The sequence below is a fragment of the Prunus dulcis genome, chromosome 6 (assembly GCF_902201215.1).
Source record: "Prunus dulcis chromosome 6, ALMONDv2, whole genome shotgun sequence".
Taxonomy (NCBI): domain Eukaryota; kingdom Viridiplantae; phylum Streptophyta; class Magnoliopsida; order Rosales; family Rosaceae; genus Prunus; species Prunus dulcis.
Genome location: NC_047655.1, coordinates 15,722,189 through 15,739,671, shown reverse-complemented (window position 1 = coordinate 15,739,671; position 17,483 = coordinate 15,722,189). Strand labels below are relative to the sequence as shown.

General features: G+C 35.9%; 1 protein-coding gene across 3 annotated transcripts; it reads left to right on the top strand.

Moving 5' to 3' along the window:
• The first annotated feature begins 7,391 nt into the window (after nucleotides 1-7,391).
• On the top strand, nucleotides 7,392-11,238 carry LOC117632842 (bifunctional 3-dehydroquinate dehydratase/shikimate dehydrogenase, chloroplastic-like). 3 transcript variants are annotated; one of them, XM_034366439.1, is made up of 12 exons: nucleotides 7,392-7,492; nucleotides 7,798-8,045; nucleotides 8,167-8,272; nucleotides 8,368-8,586; nucleotides 8,659-8,697; nucleotides 8,838-9,184; nucleotides 9,267-9,330; nucleotides 9,439-9,547; nucleotides 9,629-9,781; nucleotides 10,537-10,685; nucleotides 10,908-11,070; nucleotides 11,173-11,238. In XM_034366439.1, exons 1-12 carry the CDS (start codon nucleotides 7,490-7,492, stop codon nucleotides 11,214-11,216), a joined length of 1,644 nt encoding a protein of 547 aa, XP_034222330.1. In that variant the 5' UTR covers nucleotides 7,392-7,489; the 3' UTR covers nucleotides 11,217-11,238. The 3 variants fall into 3 exon arrangements, with proteins under 3 accessions (XP_034222330.1, XP_034222332.1, XP_034222331.1); XM_034366441.1 differs by lacking the exon at nucleotides 8,659-8,697; XM_034366440.1 differs by lacking the exon at nucleotides 8,659-8,697 and having other exon boundaries at nucleotides 8,368-8,595.
• The last annotated feature ends 6,245 nt before the right edge of the window (nucleotides 11,239-17,483 follow it).

Sequence of the window (17,483 nt, the reverse complement as noted above, 5' to 3'; positions counted from 1 at the left end):
CAGAATCGTTGCCCCAAAATAATAATATAGTACAAATTGTGGTGGTGATTGTGGTATGTATTATTATGGTAGTATGGTATTGTATTAGTATTTGTGTTATGTAGTTGTATGTCACATGTGAAGAAAAAGTGGTCTTTTATAAGCATTTAAGAACATGTAACCTACTCTATGTGAAAAGTAAGTAATATAACACTTAGGATTTTAATAACCTGACCAATATGAAAAGTATTTTTGAAAAATGAAATTTATAGTTAAAACCCTAAAAATTAAAGAAAAAGAGGGAAGAATGAAATTGAGAAGAAATAAACATAATATGCCTCTTACCTGAGTCTTATGGCTTCTCATAAGTATACTGCAATTGATTCAACAAGAAAAAAATAATACGAAGAATAGAAGAGATTCAAGAGAAGGAGAACTCTGTGAAAGAGATGGCATGAAGAAGTAAAGGGATGCGAAGGAGAAAACGCACAAAGAGAAAAGATTGCGTGAAATAGATTGAAGTATTTTCGGAAGTTTGTAAATTTCATTAAACCCAGTACCTCTTCGAAACTGATTCCCACATAATCAGAAAATGAAAGCACCTCATTTGTTGTTTTCCCTTATAGTTTTCTTTCACATCAATTTTTAACAATAAGTGATTTTCTCATAGTTTACCAAACTAGCTGAGCTTCCCAAATTTTTTAAAACATCACTTATCACCCCAAATAAGTAATGTCAAACGGGCACTTAGGTGTTATATATGCATATTGAAGAGATGTACCATTGGAAAACTCAAATCAATAAATCAATAATGTATATGCGAATTTATCACCAGATGAGTCAACAAGATAATACTATGCATAAAACATGTTGCCTTGAAAACCCAATTCTCAAACAAAACAAATGGAAAAACTTATCTGGCAATGCCAATCATTCTTGCGACATCCCTCTGAAAAGTTCTTTTTGGATTTTGCCCCTAAAAGATAATGTCTCGGTGTAGGTAGGTTGTATGGCAGCCCTACTCTTCAAGATATAACAACTTATGACTCTTGTAAGTAGGGGTGGCGCGGTCCGGTTCAGTCCGGTTCTCACCTTAAATCGAAATCGAAACCGATACTATATAACCCGTCTGCTTTAGGCAAACAAATTCAAAAACCAGCCGGTTCGGTTCTGACCGGTTCGGGTTTTGAACCGGATTATTAATTTAATTTTTTTTCAAAAAAAATTATAATAAATAACTTATTTTTTTGGCTTAAAAAGTAACAAATAATCCAATTCATACATTTAGAATTTTTTTGAAGTTGAACTTGGAAAAATAGTAATTATAAAATTTAAAATATGGCATCATATTTTAAAATTTTGTAAAAATAAAAATATATATATTACCGGACCGGTTCGGTCTGGTCCGGTGCGATGTCGTGTAAAATCGGAACCGGTTGGAACCGATTTGGTCCGGTTTGTTGACTTTTTTGGTCAACCGATTTTTTTCACCGGTTCGATTTGGTGTTCCGGTTTTCCGGTCCCGATGTCCACCCCTACTTGTAAGCGTACACTTGCATTGCTCATATCCTGTGAACACTTGAACCTTTCCCAGGAAAAAAAATGTGGATGAACAAAATAATAATAATAATAATCATCATAATAATCATAATAATAATAATTATTATTATTATAATAAAACATTTCTCGAAATATGCTGCTCTCCCTTTTCTAGCCAACTAGTTAAGGCTTTTATAGTAGTGGATTGCCTCCCAAATCATAGTCAAACCAAGGTGTTAAACTGCTGCATATATACTACAAAAATTGTACCTTTTTCTACCAAATTCAAAACAATGATAGCCAGCAAAATAAAGAATAATTAGGCTCAATAAAACTTGCAATAATATCACATAAACTCTCTGCCAGTTTTGCAAAATTAATAGCCATAAATGAAAAAAAAAAAATTAATATAGCTACTGAATACAAAATAGGCCAAAACTAAAGTTGATGCAATATTAGATTTTGAATTCAAAACAATTAAACTACAAAAGAACTGTTTGCATGGTTTTTTTTTTTTTTTCCTTTCAAGAATTTGAAACCAAAGTAAATAGTATACTACAAAAATTTGCGAAAATGCAACAATTAATATTCAAATCAAATTTGTCTTTATAGAAAGGAAAATTTAATTGTCTGTTGACCAAAATGCAAGTTACTTATAGTGGCAGCATCTTTGTAAAGCTCAAATCGACATCACAAATGCAATGGTCTGGTCCCATAATCAAATATGGTTAGGCCCTTCTTTTTTTTTTTCTTTTCCTTTTCAATTAACTGATATTTTGATACTTACTTAGTGCCCGTTTGACATTACTTATTTGGAGTGATGAGTGATTTTAAAAAAAAAAAATTGGGAAGCCCAGCCCGTTCGGTAAACTATAAGAATCAGTTATTGTTAAAAATTACTGTGAGAGAAAGCTATAAGGGAAAGCTAATGAGGTGCTTTTATTTTATGATTATGCAGAAATCAATTTTGAAGAGTCGCTGGGTTTAATGATTATGTGGGAATCATTTTCTAATTATACGGGAATCAGTACCAACAACACTTATAACAAAAAGTTTACGAAACGTCAAACTGCTTTCTCTCACAGCAAATCTGACAGTGATTATTTTTACAGCACAACAATACCAAACTGACCAAAGATTGAAACTACCATAAATTAGATTTCTTATCCCTGTGTCGATGTGTGACTGAATTTTAGCATTTGACTTGCCCGTGTTAACTAGAAAATAAATAAGTAAATAATTGAAAATTTGTGTTGTAGGGAGAGTGGTTAAATAAAAGAATCTTAAAGCAAGAGAACGTTGTCAAACTCCTGTTCTTCACTTAGACCGAAAGCAATATAAACTCAAGCCCACCTTAAAAATAAAAGTTACATCTATACTAGAACTAGATAGTTGGGTTTCTAAGTGTTCAATAAATTCTTACTAGGTACAACAATGTTTATCTCATATAACAAGGAAACTCATATGCAAGAAATAAAACAACCAACCGATATTTTGAAACAATACTAAATTATATAAAAATGAAATTACACAGAATTAACAGACGTTCTATAGCTTTAACTTGAAACTTATAACAACTTCAGTTCAAGAGGAAAATAATTTTAACATACAAGGGCTTTAGGTTGTTATAAAAATTATAGTTTTCCTTTTTCAGTATAAGCCAAACGTAAAACCCTTTATAATATAAATAATATATAAAACAAATTGAAAAGTCTTTTAAGGTAAAGTAAAACTAAATAAACAAATAATAGGTAAATAAAAGTAAAATAAATTAAGATTATGAAAGCAAGGTATGCACATCAAAACGCTATTCTAAAGCTCTTATAGCCTCCCTACGTGCAGGTGTCTACAAGACTCCAAGATATGGCATAGGCTCAATGTTTGCTATGAGCATGTTCACAGTCAGATATAGGTCTCCATGGCACAGAACCGTTGCCCAAAAATAATAATATAAGTAGAGTGTTGGGGTCTTTTTCCATCGGAAGGCTCTTCTGGACATGTTGATTCTTGGATTGCCGTAGAGTGGTGAATCAAGCCTTTATTGCCCCTTTTTCTGAGTTAGCGAGAACTAGGTCCAAAGTATCCTGAGGGAGAAGCAAGTCCTAGGGGTGTACTTTGTTCTTCTTCCAGCGGCTGTTCCGGCAGTTCGAAGAAGAGTTGAAGATGACTTGCTGATATTGATATGAGATTATATGAGCTTGGCATGAGAGCTTGGAGTGTGGGAGCTAAAGACCCACAAGTTTAGCAAATGAGAATGCATGTGTTTGGCGTGGTGTTGGATATGTTTGAGTTTGGGTATTGATAATTTGTTGTTTGTGGCTATGGCTATATGGATTTAAGAGTTTCAAGAGAAGGAGGATGGAAGGAAAAGCTTGAAGTTTGAAGGCTATGGTGTTTAAAGCTTGGAAGAAAGGAAAAGCTTGGAGTTAGGTGATGCTTTATGGATTTAAGAGTTTCAAGAGAAGGATGATGGGAAGAAAAGCTTGAGGCTTGAATGCTATGGTGTTTATAGCTTGGAAGGGTATGAGAAGAAAGTTAAAACTTGGAGTTATGTTTGGTGAGGCTTTATAGGGAGAATGGTTTCAAGGAAAGGAGGTTATAGTTGGGGTGCTTGTAACAGCTAGGAAGGAGGTGTGATGATTGAAGAAGGGGGTTTATGGCTATCGGGATGCTTGCAGCAGCCAAAGCAATAAGTTGTTATGATGCTCCAGCAGCTAAAGGAAAGGCCTGATGGCTGAAGAAGGGGTTGATAGCTATTGTGTTGCTTGCATCAACTGAATGAAGAAGTTTGATGGTTGGAGAAAAAATGGTTATGGCTGCTGGAATGCTTGCAGCAGCTGAAGAAAAGTGAGTACTCATGGTTGCTGGGAGGCTTGCAGCAACCAAGAGAGGTTGGTTTTGGCTGAGCAATGCCTCCCAATTTTTAGAAGGTGAAGGCTCTCTTTGGTTTTCAATAGGTAAAAGGAAGTGTTGGAGCTAGTCTATTTCCAACGGGTAAAAGGGAGCATTGGAACATTCTTATTTTCAGCAAGTAAAGGTAGGCATTGGAAAATGACTATTTCTTTTAGGTAAAAGAAAGTGTTGGAATTGACTTGTTTCCAGCTGATAATAGGGAGCATTGAGACATTCTTATTTCTAGCAGGTAAAGCTAGGCATTGAAAAATTATTATTTTCCTATGGATAAAAGAAAGTGCTTGAAAAATATCTCATTTGCTCACCCACATTGGAGAACTCCAATTAATGGGCTTGGACTTTGGTGCTCCCAAGTAGCTAGCCCAAAGTCTCTATTATCCAAGAGCTTCCTTGGATCTTATGAACCTCTGTAACCTTCCACACCACAATCCCTTGTGCAAACCCCATAAACCACATGACTTGGGTTCATGTGAGCTTGGTAGGTGATCGACATATGAAAAATGTATTATTGGTTTGACATGACATGCACACTATTTTTATATTTTTTTAATGAATTAATTCCCAAAATACCTCTTAGATTAACGCATGACCAACATTATACGCTATATTGGACTTTAAATATCTTTGGGCTTCTCGTGACTTTTTTGGGCCTCAACATAGAAAAAGTATAAAAGGTAGAATATGAGAGAATCAAATTGTGGTATGTGGTATTGTTGGTATTGTGGTAGTATGGTATTGTATTAGTATTTGTGTCGTATGTCAAAAGTGAAGGAAGAGTGGCCTTTTATAGGCGTTTAAGAACATGTAACCTTCACCACATTAAACTAAAAAAATTAAGGCATTCATTATAGAATAAAACCTTAAAATTAAATATTTATAACCCTCACAATAAATAAAATGAAACAGCCAAAAGAATTAAATAAATCAAAATGATAAATTTTTTTAAAAACCTTTTAAAATTCCAACACTAACTACCTCTTAGTCTAATGATATTTCTCTTGTCAATATTGGAAGATGTCCCAAATTCAAATCCTCCCATCCCTAATTTATTTATATAAAAAAAAATATATATTGATTGAGCTTATATGTAATATGAACTCTATAACCATGTCCTCCGTATACAAATAACTACAGCTAAAGTACATCAAACCCATAATGATCAAAATATAAAAGGCTTGCTGTTGGTAAAAATAATAATAATTGCTATATTTATAGATATTTCAAAAATAAAATTACATTATAAATTCGTAAATAAAAAAAATATATAATTCAAAGTATGAAAATTTTATAGATGATCGAGTCTAGAACTTGGTACTATAGTCTTAAGACGAAATTGTCTGCTCACTAGTGCTTCTAGGATTTATTTGGCAAATATGTCCCAAGATACAACAATTGAATTCTTGTGCAAGCAGCACTGCAATCCCCAAAGATATTTTTTAACTCTGTCACATTAAAACTCGATATTTCTAAGAATGAAAAGTAGAAAAATACTAATAAGGTCTTTACACTATGTGTTGCCCATCAGTGATTGAGTCCCACCACCAACAACTCCGTGTTAGTGGAAAATCTATAAATTTGAAAATATCTAGAGTTTGCTCTAGTCCTGAGTGTGAGGATGGCCTCTCCCTCCCCTAAACCTTTTTGTTCATAAAACAATGAAAAACACAATTTAAATGAATTGATGTGGACTTGCATTTATTTATTTATCTGTGTCAGATGCCTCAGTTTGAAAACGACACACAACTTTCACCAAAAAAATAAGAGAAAAGGACACAACTTAAAACTGATGGCCCATTATGACATACATGACTGAAAAATAGCAACTCTTCGTAAGAAATAAAACTTCCAAGTCACATTCCAGACAAAAAAACACACCTTTCATATAACACGTTTATTTTCATACATTTTTCTCTCTATCTCTCAGCGCATAATGAGTCAATATAAAAGAAAAAACATTTAAAAAAATGTACATGAAACATAAGATAGGCAAGTTTTTTTTCGCTGTTCAAAAAATGTACCCAAAAAAAAAAAAAATCCTATAGAATTCTAAATGAATTGATGGGATTTGTCTTCTATATTTGTAGGCATTTAAGATGCCTCAGTTGAAAAAAGACAAGTTGACCCACTGTAAAATAGACACGTGGGGTTACAGCCTCAGAATGGTTCAAACCGGCACACTAATCAAAATATCAGCAGCCCTCTTTTCGTTACAATACAAAACATTTCAGTTGAACATTTTGTTTTAATATTATTTTTAATTTGGCACACCACATGGGTGCTCTGGTTAAAAATGTACACGTTTCAAAATCATTTCACTCACACTAATTTCCATTTTTTAACACCTACTAGTCTTCTCTCAGGTAAGAATGGCCGCAATCCAATTAAGTTTGGTTGGTCTAGTTTCTTAAATTTTTTGACCAGCGGCTGAGACGGCCTAATCATATTGTCCAAGTTATTATACACGTTATATTTACAAAAGAAAAAAAAATTAGCGAGTCGCCTAAAGATGCTTTAAGTTTGAACGTATCGATAAATAAAGAATGTTGCTAAATGAATTCTAAAATTAACTGAATACACATTAGTAATTCAATAAATAATTTTATAGTAATGTGTACTCAATTAATTTTGAAATTCATTTAACAACAATCTAAATAAATGTTCTTAACTACTTAAACTATAAGTCCTTTATGTCGTAGCATCTAAGTTTATATACACAAATATCATTTCAATCAAGAAAAAAAAACTTTCACATGAATTTACTCTACAAACATGATGGACTTATTACCAACCCGTTGTGATGTGGGGTCATGGCTCACGCACGGGAGCCCTCAATAATTCGGACCCCTTGCCCAAAAAAAGGATAATATCAGAATTTGACCTCCCAATCAGGTAATGCCACGTGGGCATTATGGTATAAGAGAGGACGGTTCAAATCTCCCTCTTAATTACGGATGCGCAACACAGCACACTCTGCTTTGACATTCTTTCCTACTCTTTTCTCATCTATCTCAGGTCTCAGCTGAGCTCTCTTCTCTTTCACTCGTTCTCTTGTGACATTATGGTAACTGCCTCTGTGCCTTTTGATCTTCCTTTCCTCCTTTCGTCTTTGGGTTCATGAATAATTTGAAGTACATTATCAGATATTTGTCTATCTGATTCGTTGCCAAGAAAATTAAGCAGGAAACAGAGAAGCTTATAAACAGTCAAACGCTACATATATTTTCCTGAAATTTTCTCAGCAACCAAACAGATATCATATATATACTTGTCTGATAAAAGGGAAAGCAAGAAAAACGCAGAGTGTTTTGCACCGACAATTATGTGAATAGAATTTTCTCACTTGTTTTCTTTTTGGTTGAGTTTTAGCTTAGTTCTTCTTGCTCTGATGCCCTGAAAGTTGGAGTTGAGGGGATGATGATGAGGAATTCGACTCTAGTTTGTGTTCCGATAATGGCCGAATCAGTGGGTGAGATGGTGACTGATATGGGCAAGGCAAAAGGCCTTGGTGCTGACCTTGTGGAGATAAGATTAGATTATTTGAAAACATTCAATCACAATGAAGATCTCAGGCGTCTAGTTAAAGAGTGCCCTTTGCCCACACTTTTCAGTTATAGGTACTTTCCCCAAGAGTTCCTTACGTTATTGAGCTTGTTTTATGGTAACCATAGAATTGTTGGGATACAACAAAGAATTTTCCAGCCAGCTCCCACCTGACATTATGTGTACTTTTTCTAGGCCCAAATGGGAAGGTGGTCAGTACGATGGGGATGAACAAAATCGACTCGATGCACTTCGATTAGCAATGGATCTCGGAGCTGATTACGTTGATGTTGAGCTTCAGGTTGCTCTCTAACAAATGTATATAACTTGAAACAATTTTTGTTTGTTTTTAATGGCATAAGAGAAATTTGGCTCTTTCATTACTTGTCTTTGAAGGTTGCTCGTGAATTTATTAGCTCTATAGAAGGAAAGAAGCCTGAAAGGTTAAAAGTTATTGTTTCTTCTTACAACTTTGAAGAGACCCCATCTGTGGAGTCTATTGGCAATCTTGTAGCAGCAATGCAAGCCACTGGAGCTGACATAGTGAAGATTGCAACCACTTGCTTGGATATAACTGATGTGGCACGCACTTTTCAAATCGCCGTTCATTCTCAAGTAAGCAGAGTAGGTAGCATGCTTTTTTGCATTGTGCTTTTTAAGATTTGCCCATCATTTCTTTTTGTTTAGGTACCGTCAGGATGTGAAGAATTGGCCCATGTCGGAAAGTTAAGAAACTTTGCTAGCGCTTATAAGGAGTTAGGCTACTCCCCAGATTGCCAAACTTCCTTGAGATACCATTTTAATGATGCCAATCTATTTGAATCGTAGCTGAATGGATTTCTAACACACTTTCTCTGGAATTTCAGGTTCCATTGATAGGACTTGGACTGGGTGAAAGGGGTTTGATTTCACGGATACTTTCTGCAAAATTTGGCGGTTATCTTACTTATGGAATGCTTGAGCCAGGGACAGTTTCAGCTCCTAGTCAACCTACAATCAAGGATCTAATACATCTATACAATTTCAGACAGATTGGGCCGTACACAAAAGTGTTTGGCGTAATTAGCAAGCCTGTTAGCCACAGCAAATCACCAAAATTGTACAATGAAGTGTTCAAGTCAGTAGGTTTCGATGGAGTTTATGCACATTTGTTGGTAGATGACATTCAGAAATTTTTCCAGACATACTCATCCATGGATTTTGCTGGATTCAGGTTTAATTTTCTATCGAGTATTACTCTGTTCATGCTCTTTTTACTTCAAGTTCACAGCTTGTATTCTTCGTTTCTTACGCAGCGTAGGCATCCCTCACAAGGAAGCTGCACTTAAGTGCTGTGATGAGGTTGATCCAGTTGCCAAGGTAGTGAACAAAACCCTTCATATTATTAAGATGCTGGCAGTTTCTGTTGGACAAGTTTTGGCTGCCTTTTAAATCATACTTGATTAAAATCTTGATCAAAATATTCAGTCAATAGGGGCTATAAATTGCATTATAAGGAGACCGGCTGACGGGAAGTTATTCGGATTCAATACCGACTATGTTGGTGCTATTTCTGCCATTGAGGAAGGACTGAAAGGTTTCCTCTAGCAATGCTTTTACACTTGATTATTTGTTCTTGTAATGTGAAGCTTAGGGTTTTTGCACGTGTTTTTTACAGGTTCACATAATAATAGTGGCAAGAACACAACAAGTGGTTCAGCTTTAGCTGGTAGGCTGTTTGTTGTGATTGGGGCAGGTGGTGCTAGCAAGGCACTTGCTTATGGTGCAAAGCAGAGGGGAGCAAGGCTTGTAATCGCCAATCGCACCTATGGTTCACTTTTTTTTCTTTTCCATTGCTCATCAACTATTTCTGTTTTCTCACTCCATTTTCACCTGGATGATTGTTTTTGTTTGAAATATCCTTATATCATTTCGAGAAATTATACTATTACCACAGAATAATTTGACGGAAAACACCACTAGTGCAACGAGGGACCTAATTTGACGGTAATTGAAATTATTATTGGAATTTAAGGATATAAATATAAATTGGACTACAATTTACCCTAAAATCTATTTTGAAAAAGAAATATTATCAAAACTGGAAATCATATTTTTTTATTTGTACAAGTGATAGTCTAAACTATAGGAAATGGGGTTTCTTACACACACGTACACTACTAAGATACTGTGGGGATTTGAACTTTAGACTTCTTGCCTTCAAGTCATAACAGATTATATACTTGTAAATCCTCTTTAGAAGGAAAAAAAAAAAAAAAAAACCAATATAAAAATATTTATAGCTGAATGATTTTTATAAACAAACTTTATTTGTCCCAAAAATCCCCATGTAACAAGTTCTTGTAGAAAGAACTCCTTATTGATAACACTCTTCCAGACAAAGTCCTAACTTTAGAATATAAAGTGAATTACTTGCAAAACCTTATACATGATGCAATAACATTTGGCTAAATTGTAATTTAGTTTTCTTAACTTTTGTTATATATTTAAGAAAGCCAAAAAAACAGTGAGACTTTATTTTCTTCTTGGAGATGACTTACAATTTATTTATTTGTCTTATTCAAGATCGAGCTAGAGAACTTGCAGACATAGTGGGTGGAGATGCTTTGTCTCTTGATGATCTACCTAACATCCCCCCAGAGGATGGTATGATTCTTGCAAACACAACATCTATTGGAATGCAGCCTAAAGTTGATGATACGCCCATTTCCAAGGTTTGAACTAACTAACAAGAATTTTTTTAGATTTTTTATTTATACAAACGATAGGGACGGGGATTCGATAGGGACGGTGACTTCTTTTAACAACTTAAGCTACAAGCACTTTGCAACTAACTTGTATTTCTAACATGCATATAATTGCTCGTAATTGAAAATAAATAACTAATTAATTAAAGAAATTAAAGAGAATTAATGGGTTAATTTCCAATTTTGCAGCATGCTCTGAGATCATATTCATTGGTTTTTGATGCCATTTACACCCCCAGAGTGACCAGACTCTTGAGGGAAGCAGCAGAGTGTGGTGTCACAGTTGTTAGTGGGTTGGAGATGTTCATTGGACAGGCATATGAACAATTTGAAAAGTTCACTGGATTGCCAGGTAAAAATAATCTATATATTGCGTAAAGAATTCAAATTGTACCAAAAATATTGTCTCTATTTTGTTTCTCTTATTTTTTTTTTTTCGAACTGTAAATTGCAGCTCCAAAGGAACTGTTTAGAAAAGTTATGGAAAATCATTCTTGAGGTTAGTTTGACTAATTCTTTTATGTTTCTTAAGAAACGTGTAATTGATTTTCTTGAGCAAGTTTTTGCTGGTAATAAGGTTTCATGCAACAAGGCACCGTTGCTTTCTTATACCAATCATCTCTATCAAAGATACCAGAAACGGCACCGTATTAGGTCTTTCATGGAGCTTTTTAGTGTCTAAAATAGTAAGTAAATTCTGTGTACCAATTACCAAACACCCGTGCTTCTTCTGTTGATTAGCAGTGGGTGGATTTGTACGATAATATGCAGTGAAATTAAAGAAGAAAGTAGGGATGGCCCTACAGTTTCTATTTCCTAGACGTCAACTCATTAATTTTGAAATCTATATATAAAAATTAAATTTAAACTAAAATGTCTTCTAAAATATAAAAAGTTATAGTACTCCTACATTTTTACATTTGTTTGCCACCAAACTTAAGTCAACTTAAGTCAACTTGACGGTTTTGAAGCATGTCATTTAGTCTCTCATTTTTTATTAATAATTCCTCATTTATAGCATATCAATGAGTTTGTTTTTAGCAGAACATTTTTGCTCACCACTTTAATTTTAAAATTTTAATTTAAAAATGAAATAAAATAATAATAAATAAACATTAAAAACTAAACTCTCTCACCTAGGCTCTCCTCCGTTCAACCCACCCCACCCCACCCCACCCCTAAAAGCCCCGTTCACATGACCACCAGCTCGCATACGTCCAACGGTGACACCAAAATCCTCGTAGATCACAACATCAAGCGCTCTGTTTTCGCCTCCAAGCTCACTTCCCTTTGCGACACCCCGAACGCCGTCGTCTACTGCAAGTACCAGCCCCCCTGGCGAACATCTCGATGCCCTCAACCCCGTCACCAACGACAAGGACCTCGACCACATGATGATCAAGTACGACAGGCTCTAAGGCCAAAATTACTAAGATTCAGGTGTCTCTTGCCTGGGAACCTCCTGAGACTGGAGTTTTTAAATTGAATCTTGATGGATCTCAGAAGAATGGCTCTAGGGCTATTGGTGCGGGGGGCGTGATCCGTGATTCTTTTGGTGCTTGTTTGGTGGCTTTGTTGTCAATTTAGGGATTGTTTGGAAGCGGAATTTTGGAGGCTGTTTTTTTGGTCTCAAAGTTGTAGTTGGTAAAGGCCTTTCAAAGATAATTGTGGAAATGGATTCTGCTGTTACTATTCATCTCATTTAGCAGCCTATTTTAGCTACGCTTCATCGCTTGCTGGTATTGTGACTAGTTGTGTTGCTTGGGGTTTTCTCCCCCACCCCCAAGTTCAAGAAAAAAAGGAAAAAAAAAAAAGTGGTTATTGGGTGTGTTCAAAAGAAAGCTGAGATTCCTTGGAGCATAAAATTAAAATTTCTCATGCAATAGATATACCTTTTTATTTTTATTTTAACATCATTGTCATATTAAGTAATTTTATAAACAGATAAATTTGAAATTAAAAATCTGTTGAAAAAATGGATGTCTTTTCTTTCTTTTTTTGGCCGAACTGTAAAAATGGATGTCAAAGTCAAACAGATTGGTATAGTAGTGCATTATCTGGCCATGATGTCCCCATGGTAAAACATAACAAGAGTTTTGGGCTATCCATCTATAATTTTACCATAATAAAATTGGGTTCCACACCGAATATTGCATTCTCTATTCAATCATTTATTTTCATCCATGTCATTTCTCATTAAGGGCCCAATTTTTTTTGGTTACTTGCAGCATTTTTCCCACCCAAAACGGCTTATGTAGATTAATGGGTTTGTTCCAGAGCTCAAAATAGAATGACATGCACTCAAACTTTGTTCCAGACAACGTCAAAGATAACAGCAGCCCTTGCAAGGTCCGGTCAGATAACATGTGCCCGCAAGCTATTTGACGAAATGTCTCAAAGAGACTCGACCGCTTGGAATGCAATGCTTACTAGCTATACCCAACTGGGTTTTCACCAAGAAGCCATTTCTCTTTTCCACCACATGAGAATCTCTCACACTGGGCCTGATCACTTCACCCTCACCGCAACTTTAAGCGCGTGTGCTGGCGCATTCTATCTGCGGTGTGGAACCGATGTTCATGCTTTAATAACTGTTTTGGGCTACCAGTCGTACTTGCCGGTTAATAATTCGCTTATTGATATGTATGGGAAGTCTTTGAATCCCTCTAGTGCTAGGAGAGTGTTTGAAGAGATGAAACTTAGAATGAAATAACTTGGTATTCGTTTTTATTTGCCCAAACAAACTCTGGCCAGCTTGACGTTGCGTGGGAATTGTTTTCTGTGATGCCGAGAAGGGTGGAGATAGCTTGGAATATTATGATTGTGGGTTATGCACGATATGGGGAAGTGGAGTCTTGCTTGGATTTGTTGAATAAGTTGAGAGAGAGTTTGTGTCAGCCGGATCAGTGGACTTTCAGTGCTCCGATGATTGCTTGCGCTGAAGCATTAGAATTTTGGCATGGTTGCATGGTGCATGCTCTTATCATTAAAAGTGGTTGGAGCTCTGCCGCGGAGGTAAAGAACTCAGTTTTAAGTTTTTAAAGGTTTTTGAGTCCACTGGAGTCCTGACACAGGTGTCCTGGAATGCCTGGTACTCTTATAACATCTTAGCAGACATAAAAGTAATACACATAATACCTGCAGAAGAAATCATTGTTCCAGTAGACAAGTCTTCCACCTCTTTAACAAGCTCTGTATATCAATCTATCTCAATGGGGCTCAAGAACTTTTGCGATTTGGTGCTTGACAGAGGCATGGACCTATCCTATTTATAATGAGCTTTAGTTGGTGTAATTCTAATAGGACTCTCCCATTACAATCCTATTAGAATTCAACTTAATCACCAAGTAATCGGATGACTTTGTCCAACTCTTTTAATTATATTAGGACTTCAATGCTTAAATAGAATATCTTAATCACATATGTATAAGCTTCAGAATACTTGTTCTAATTGATCTTGGTATCTGTCTCAGAGTCCCAGCAAAGTTCAACGAGCGTGTGACCTTAGAACGCTTACATTCTCCCACTAGGGCACACACACCATTAAAACATAAGCCCCTTTCGAACTCGAAACAAACACAAACTTTAAGGCGCCATAAGATCAAAGAACAAAAGTCCTAAACATGTTTTTGTCAGATGAGAATATAAATGCAGAACTACAGATACACTAACTCGTTTCAATCAAGCAAGGCATCCATAATTACAACCATAAAATCCTCATCCACATGAAACTCCCACAAGACAAAGTCAAATAGATGCACTATATGCTCTGCTCTTTATATGCGAACTGCATGCATATAGATACACCAGGTCCACTTAATGCTTCTAAAACGAAGCTCTGTATGGTTGCATTCAAACTTTAATTCATGAAAATAAATCATGAAAACAAATAATACTTAATTGAAGTATAATGAGAAACTGTATCAACCAAATATGAAACTTCAATAGTTAAGCAAAATCAAAACATAAAAATTCTACCTCAGTGCATATCTAATAACTGAAAATGAACTGCAAATACTATTCTGCTTCATCGAAACTAGCCAAAATCCCCATGCTAATCACATGCCTCTTGAATATACTGTTGGGAATCGCTTTATTCAAAGGGTCAGCAATCATGTCATGTGTGCTTATGTGATCAATCCGAGTCTGGCCTTGCTTTATTTTCTGTCTCACTAACAGAAACTTTATTTCAAGATGTTTTGTTTAGCTGAGCTCTTGTTGTTTCTGGAATAAAATACTGTTGCACTATTATCACAGAAAATTTGCACAGGTCTAGCAATCGAATCCACCGCATGCAAACCTGTTATAAAGTTCTTCAACCAAGATGCTTGGATGGTGGCCTCATGACAAGCAACAAACTCAGCCTGCATCGTTGAAGTAGCCACAGTTCCTTGCTTTGAACTTTTCCATGAAACAGCTCCTCCTGCTAACAAGAAAACAAATGCTGATGTAGACTTTAAATCATCTGGACAACCTGCAAAATCAGAATCACAATATCCTACTAACTCCAAGCTTTCTTGTCTATGATAAACCAGCATAAATCTCTTGGTCCTTTGCAAATATCTCATGACTTTCTTGGCTGCTATCCAATGTGCATTCCCTGGATTTGCTTGAAATATGCCTAACACTCTAATTGCAAAGGCAATATCTGGTCTTGTGCATACTTGAGCATACATTAAACTGCCCACTAAAGATGCATAAGGTCTGTTCTTCATCTCTTCTTTCTCCAACTCATTTTGAGGACTCTGAGCTTTACTCAATTTGTCTCCTTTTGTAAAGGAACTTCTTCAGATGCACAAGATAACATATTAAATCTTTTAAGCACTATTTCTATGTATCACTTCTGTGATAAACCAAGCATACCCCGACTTCTGTCTCTGTGTATCTCCACTCCTAGCACATAAGACGCCTCCCCCATATCTTTCATCTAGAAATGTGATGGCAGGAAAAACTTTGTGTCAGCAGGCATAGACAAATTGTTAGTGGCCAGTAAGATATCATCAACATAGAGTACTAAGAAGATGAAATTGGTCCCACTATATTTTAGATAAATACACTCATCCACTTTATTCTCCATGAAGCCTTGTGAGCTTACAACTTCATCAAACCTCAAGTACCATTGCCTTGATGCCTGCTTTAGTCCATAAATGGACTTTTTGAGTTTGCAAACCAAATGCTCTTCTCCATCCTTTATAAAACCCTCATATTGCACCATATATATTTCTTCATCCAATCTCCCATTTAAAAAGGCTGTCTTTACATCCATTTGATGTAAAAACAGGTCATATTGTGCAGTAAGAGCCATAACAATCCGAAAAGCATCTTTAGTTGAAACTGGGGAAAAGGTTTCTTTGTAGTCTATTCCTTCTTTTTGAGTAAAACCCTTTGCAACTAATCTGGCCTTGAATCTTTCTATGTTGCCCATTGAGGCTTTCTTGGTTTTGAACACCCATTTACACCATATTGGCTTCACTCCTTCTGGCGGCTCCACTAAATCCCACACCTGATTGTTTTTCATTGAATCTAATTCACTTTCCATGGCTTCTCTCCTTTTCAATACCTCTGGACTACTAATGGCTTCATTGAAAGATAAAGGATCTTCAAAATCTGATGCCATAAACTCTGATTCTTGTAAATACACTACATAATCTTGGGAGATTGATGGTCTTCTATTTCTGTTAGATCTTCTTTGTGGGGCTGGTGCTTCTTGTGGCTGAACTACTTCATTGTTCACATCTTGAGTTTCCTAGACTTGAATTTCATTCCCATGTTCTTGTTCAGGTTCCATATCTTCATAATCTTCTCCTTGTATTTCACTTATATGTGGAACTTGCACACTTTGCTTTGCTAGTTCAATTGCAAGTTCAAACAGCTCTTCAAAAACGAAATCTGTGGCCTTCCTTTTTTCATGGACATTTTCTAGAAAAACTGCCCTACCTGTTTCCACAAGCCTTGTTGTATGATGTGGACAATAAAATTTATACCCCTTCGTCTTCTCTGGATAACCTACAAAAAAACAACTTATGGTCTTGGGATCTAGTTTCTTCTCTTGTGGATTGTAGACTTTTGCTTCTGCCTTGCACCCCCATATATGAAAATGGTTGAGGCTCGGCTTTCTATTAGTCCATAGCTCAAATGGGGTCTTTGATACGGCCTTACTTGGTACACGGTTTAGGAAGTAGTTTGATGCCCTTATTGCCTTGCCCCATAGGTAATTAGGTAGCTGTGAATTGCAGATCATGCTCCTCACCATGTCCTTGAGTGTTCTATTTCTTCTTTCAGCTACACCGTTCTACTCTGGAGTTCCTGGATTGGTGTATTGTGCAACAATTCCACATTCCTGCAAATACTTAGCAAAAGGTCCAGGGTGTCTGCCAATTTGATCAAATTTCCCATAATATTCTCCTCCCCTATCAGACCTAACAACTTTTATCTTTAGTTCCAACTGTCTTTCAACTTCTGTTTTAAAAATTTTAAAAGCTTCCAGAGCACTAGATTTTTCTATAATAAGAAACAAGTAGCCGTACCTAGAGTAATCATCTATGAAGGTTATGAAGTATATGTGGCCTTCTAGAGTTTGGATGGGAAAAGGGCCACAGATGTCTGTATGGTTTATGTCCAAGAGTTGACCACTTCTGTTTGAGCCTTTCTTTCTTGCCTTAGTTAATTTCCCTTACACAGACATGTAGATTAGAGAAGTCTACTGGTGGCAGGACTTGTTCTTTAACTAGGCGTTGGATTCTATCTTTAGAGATGTGACCTAAC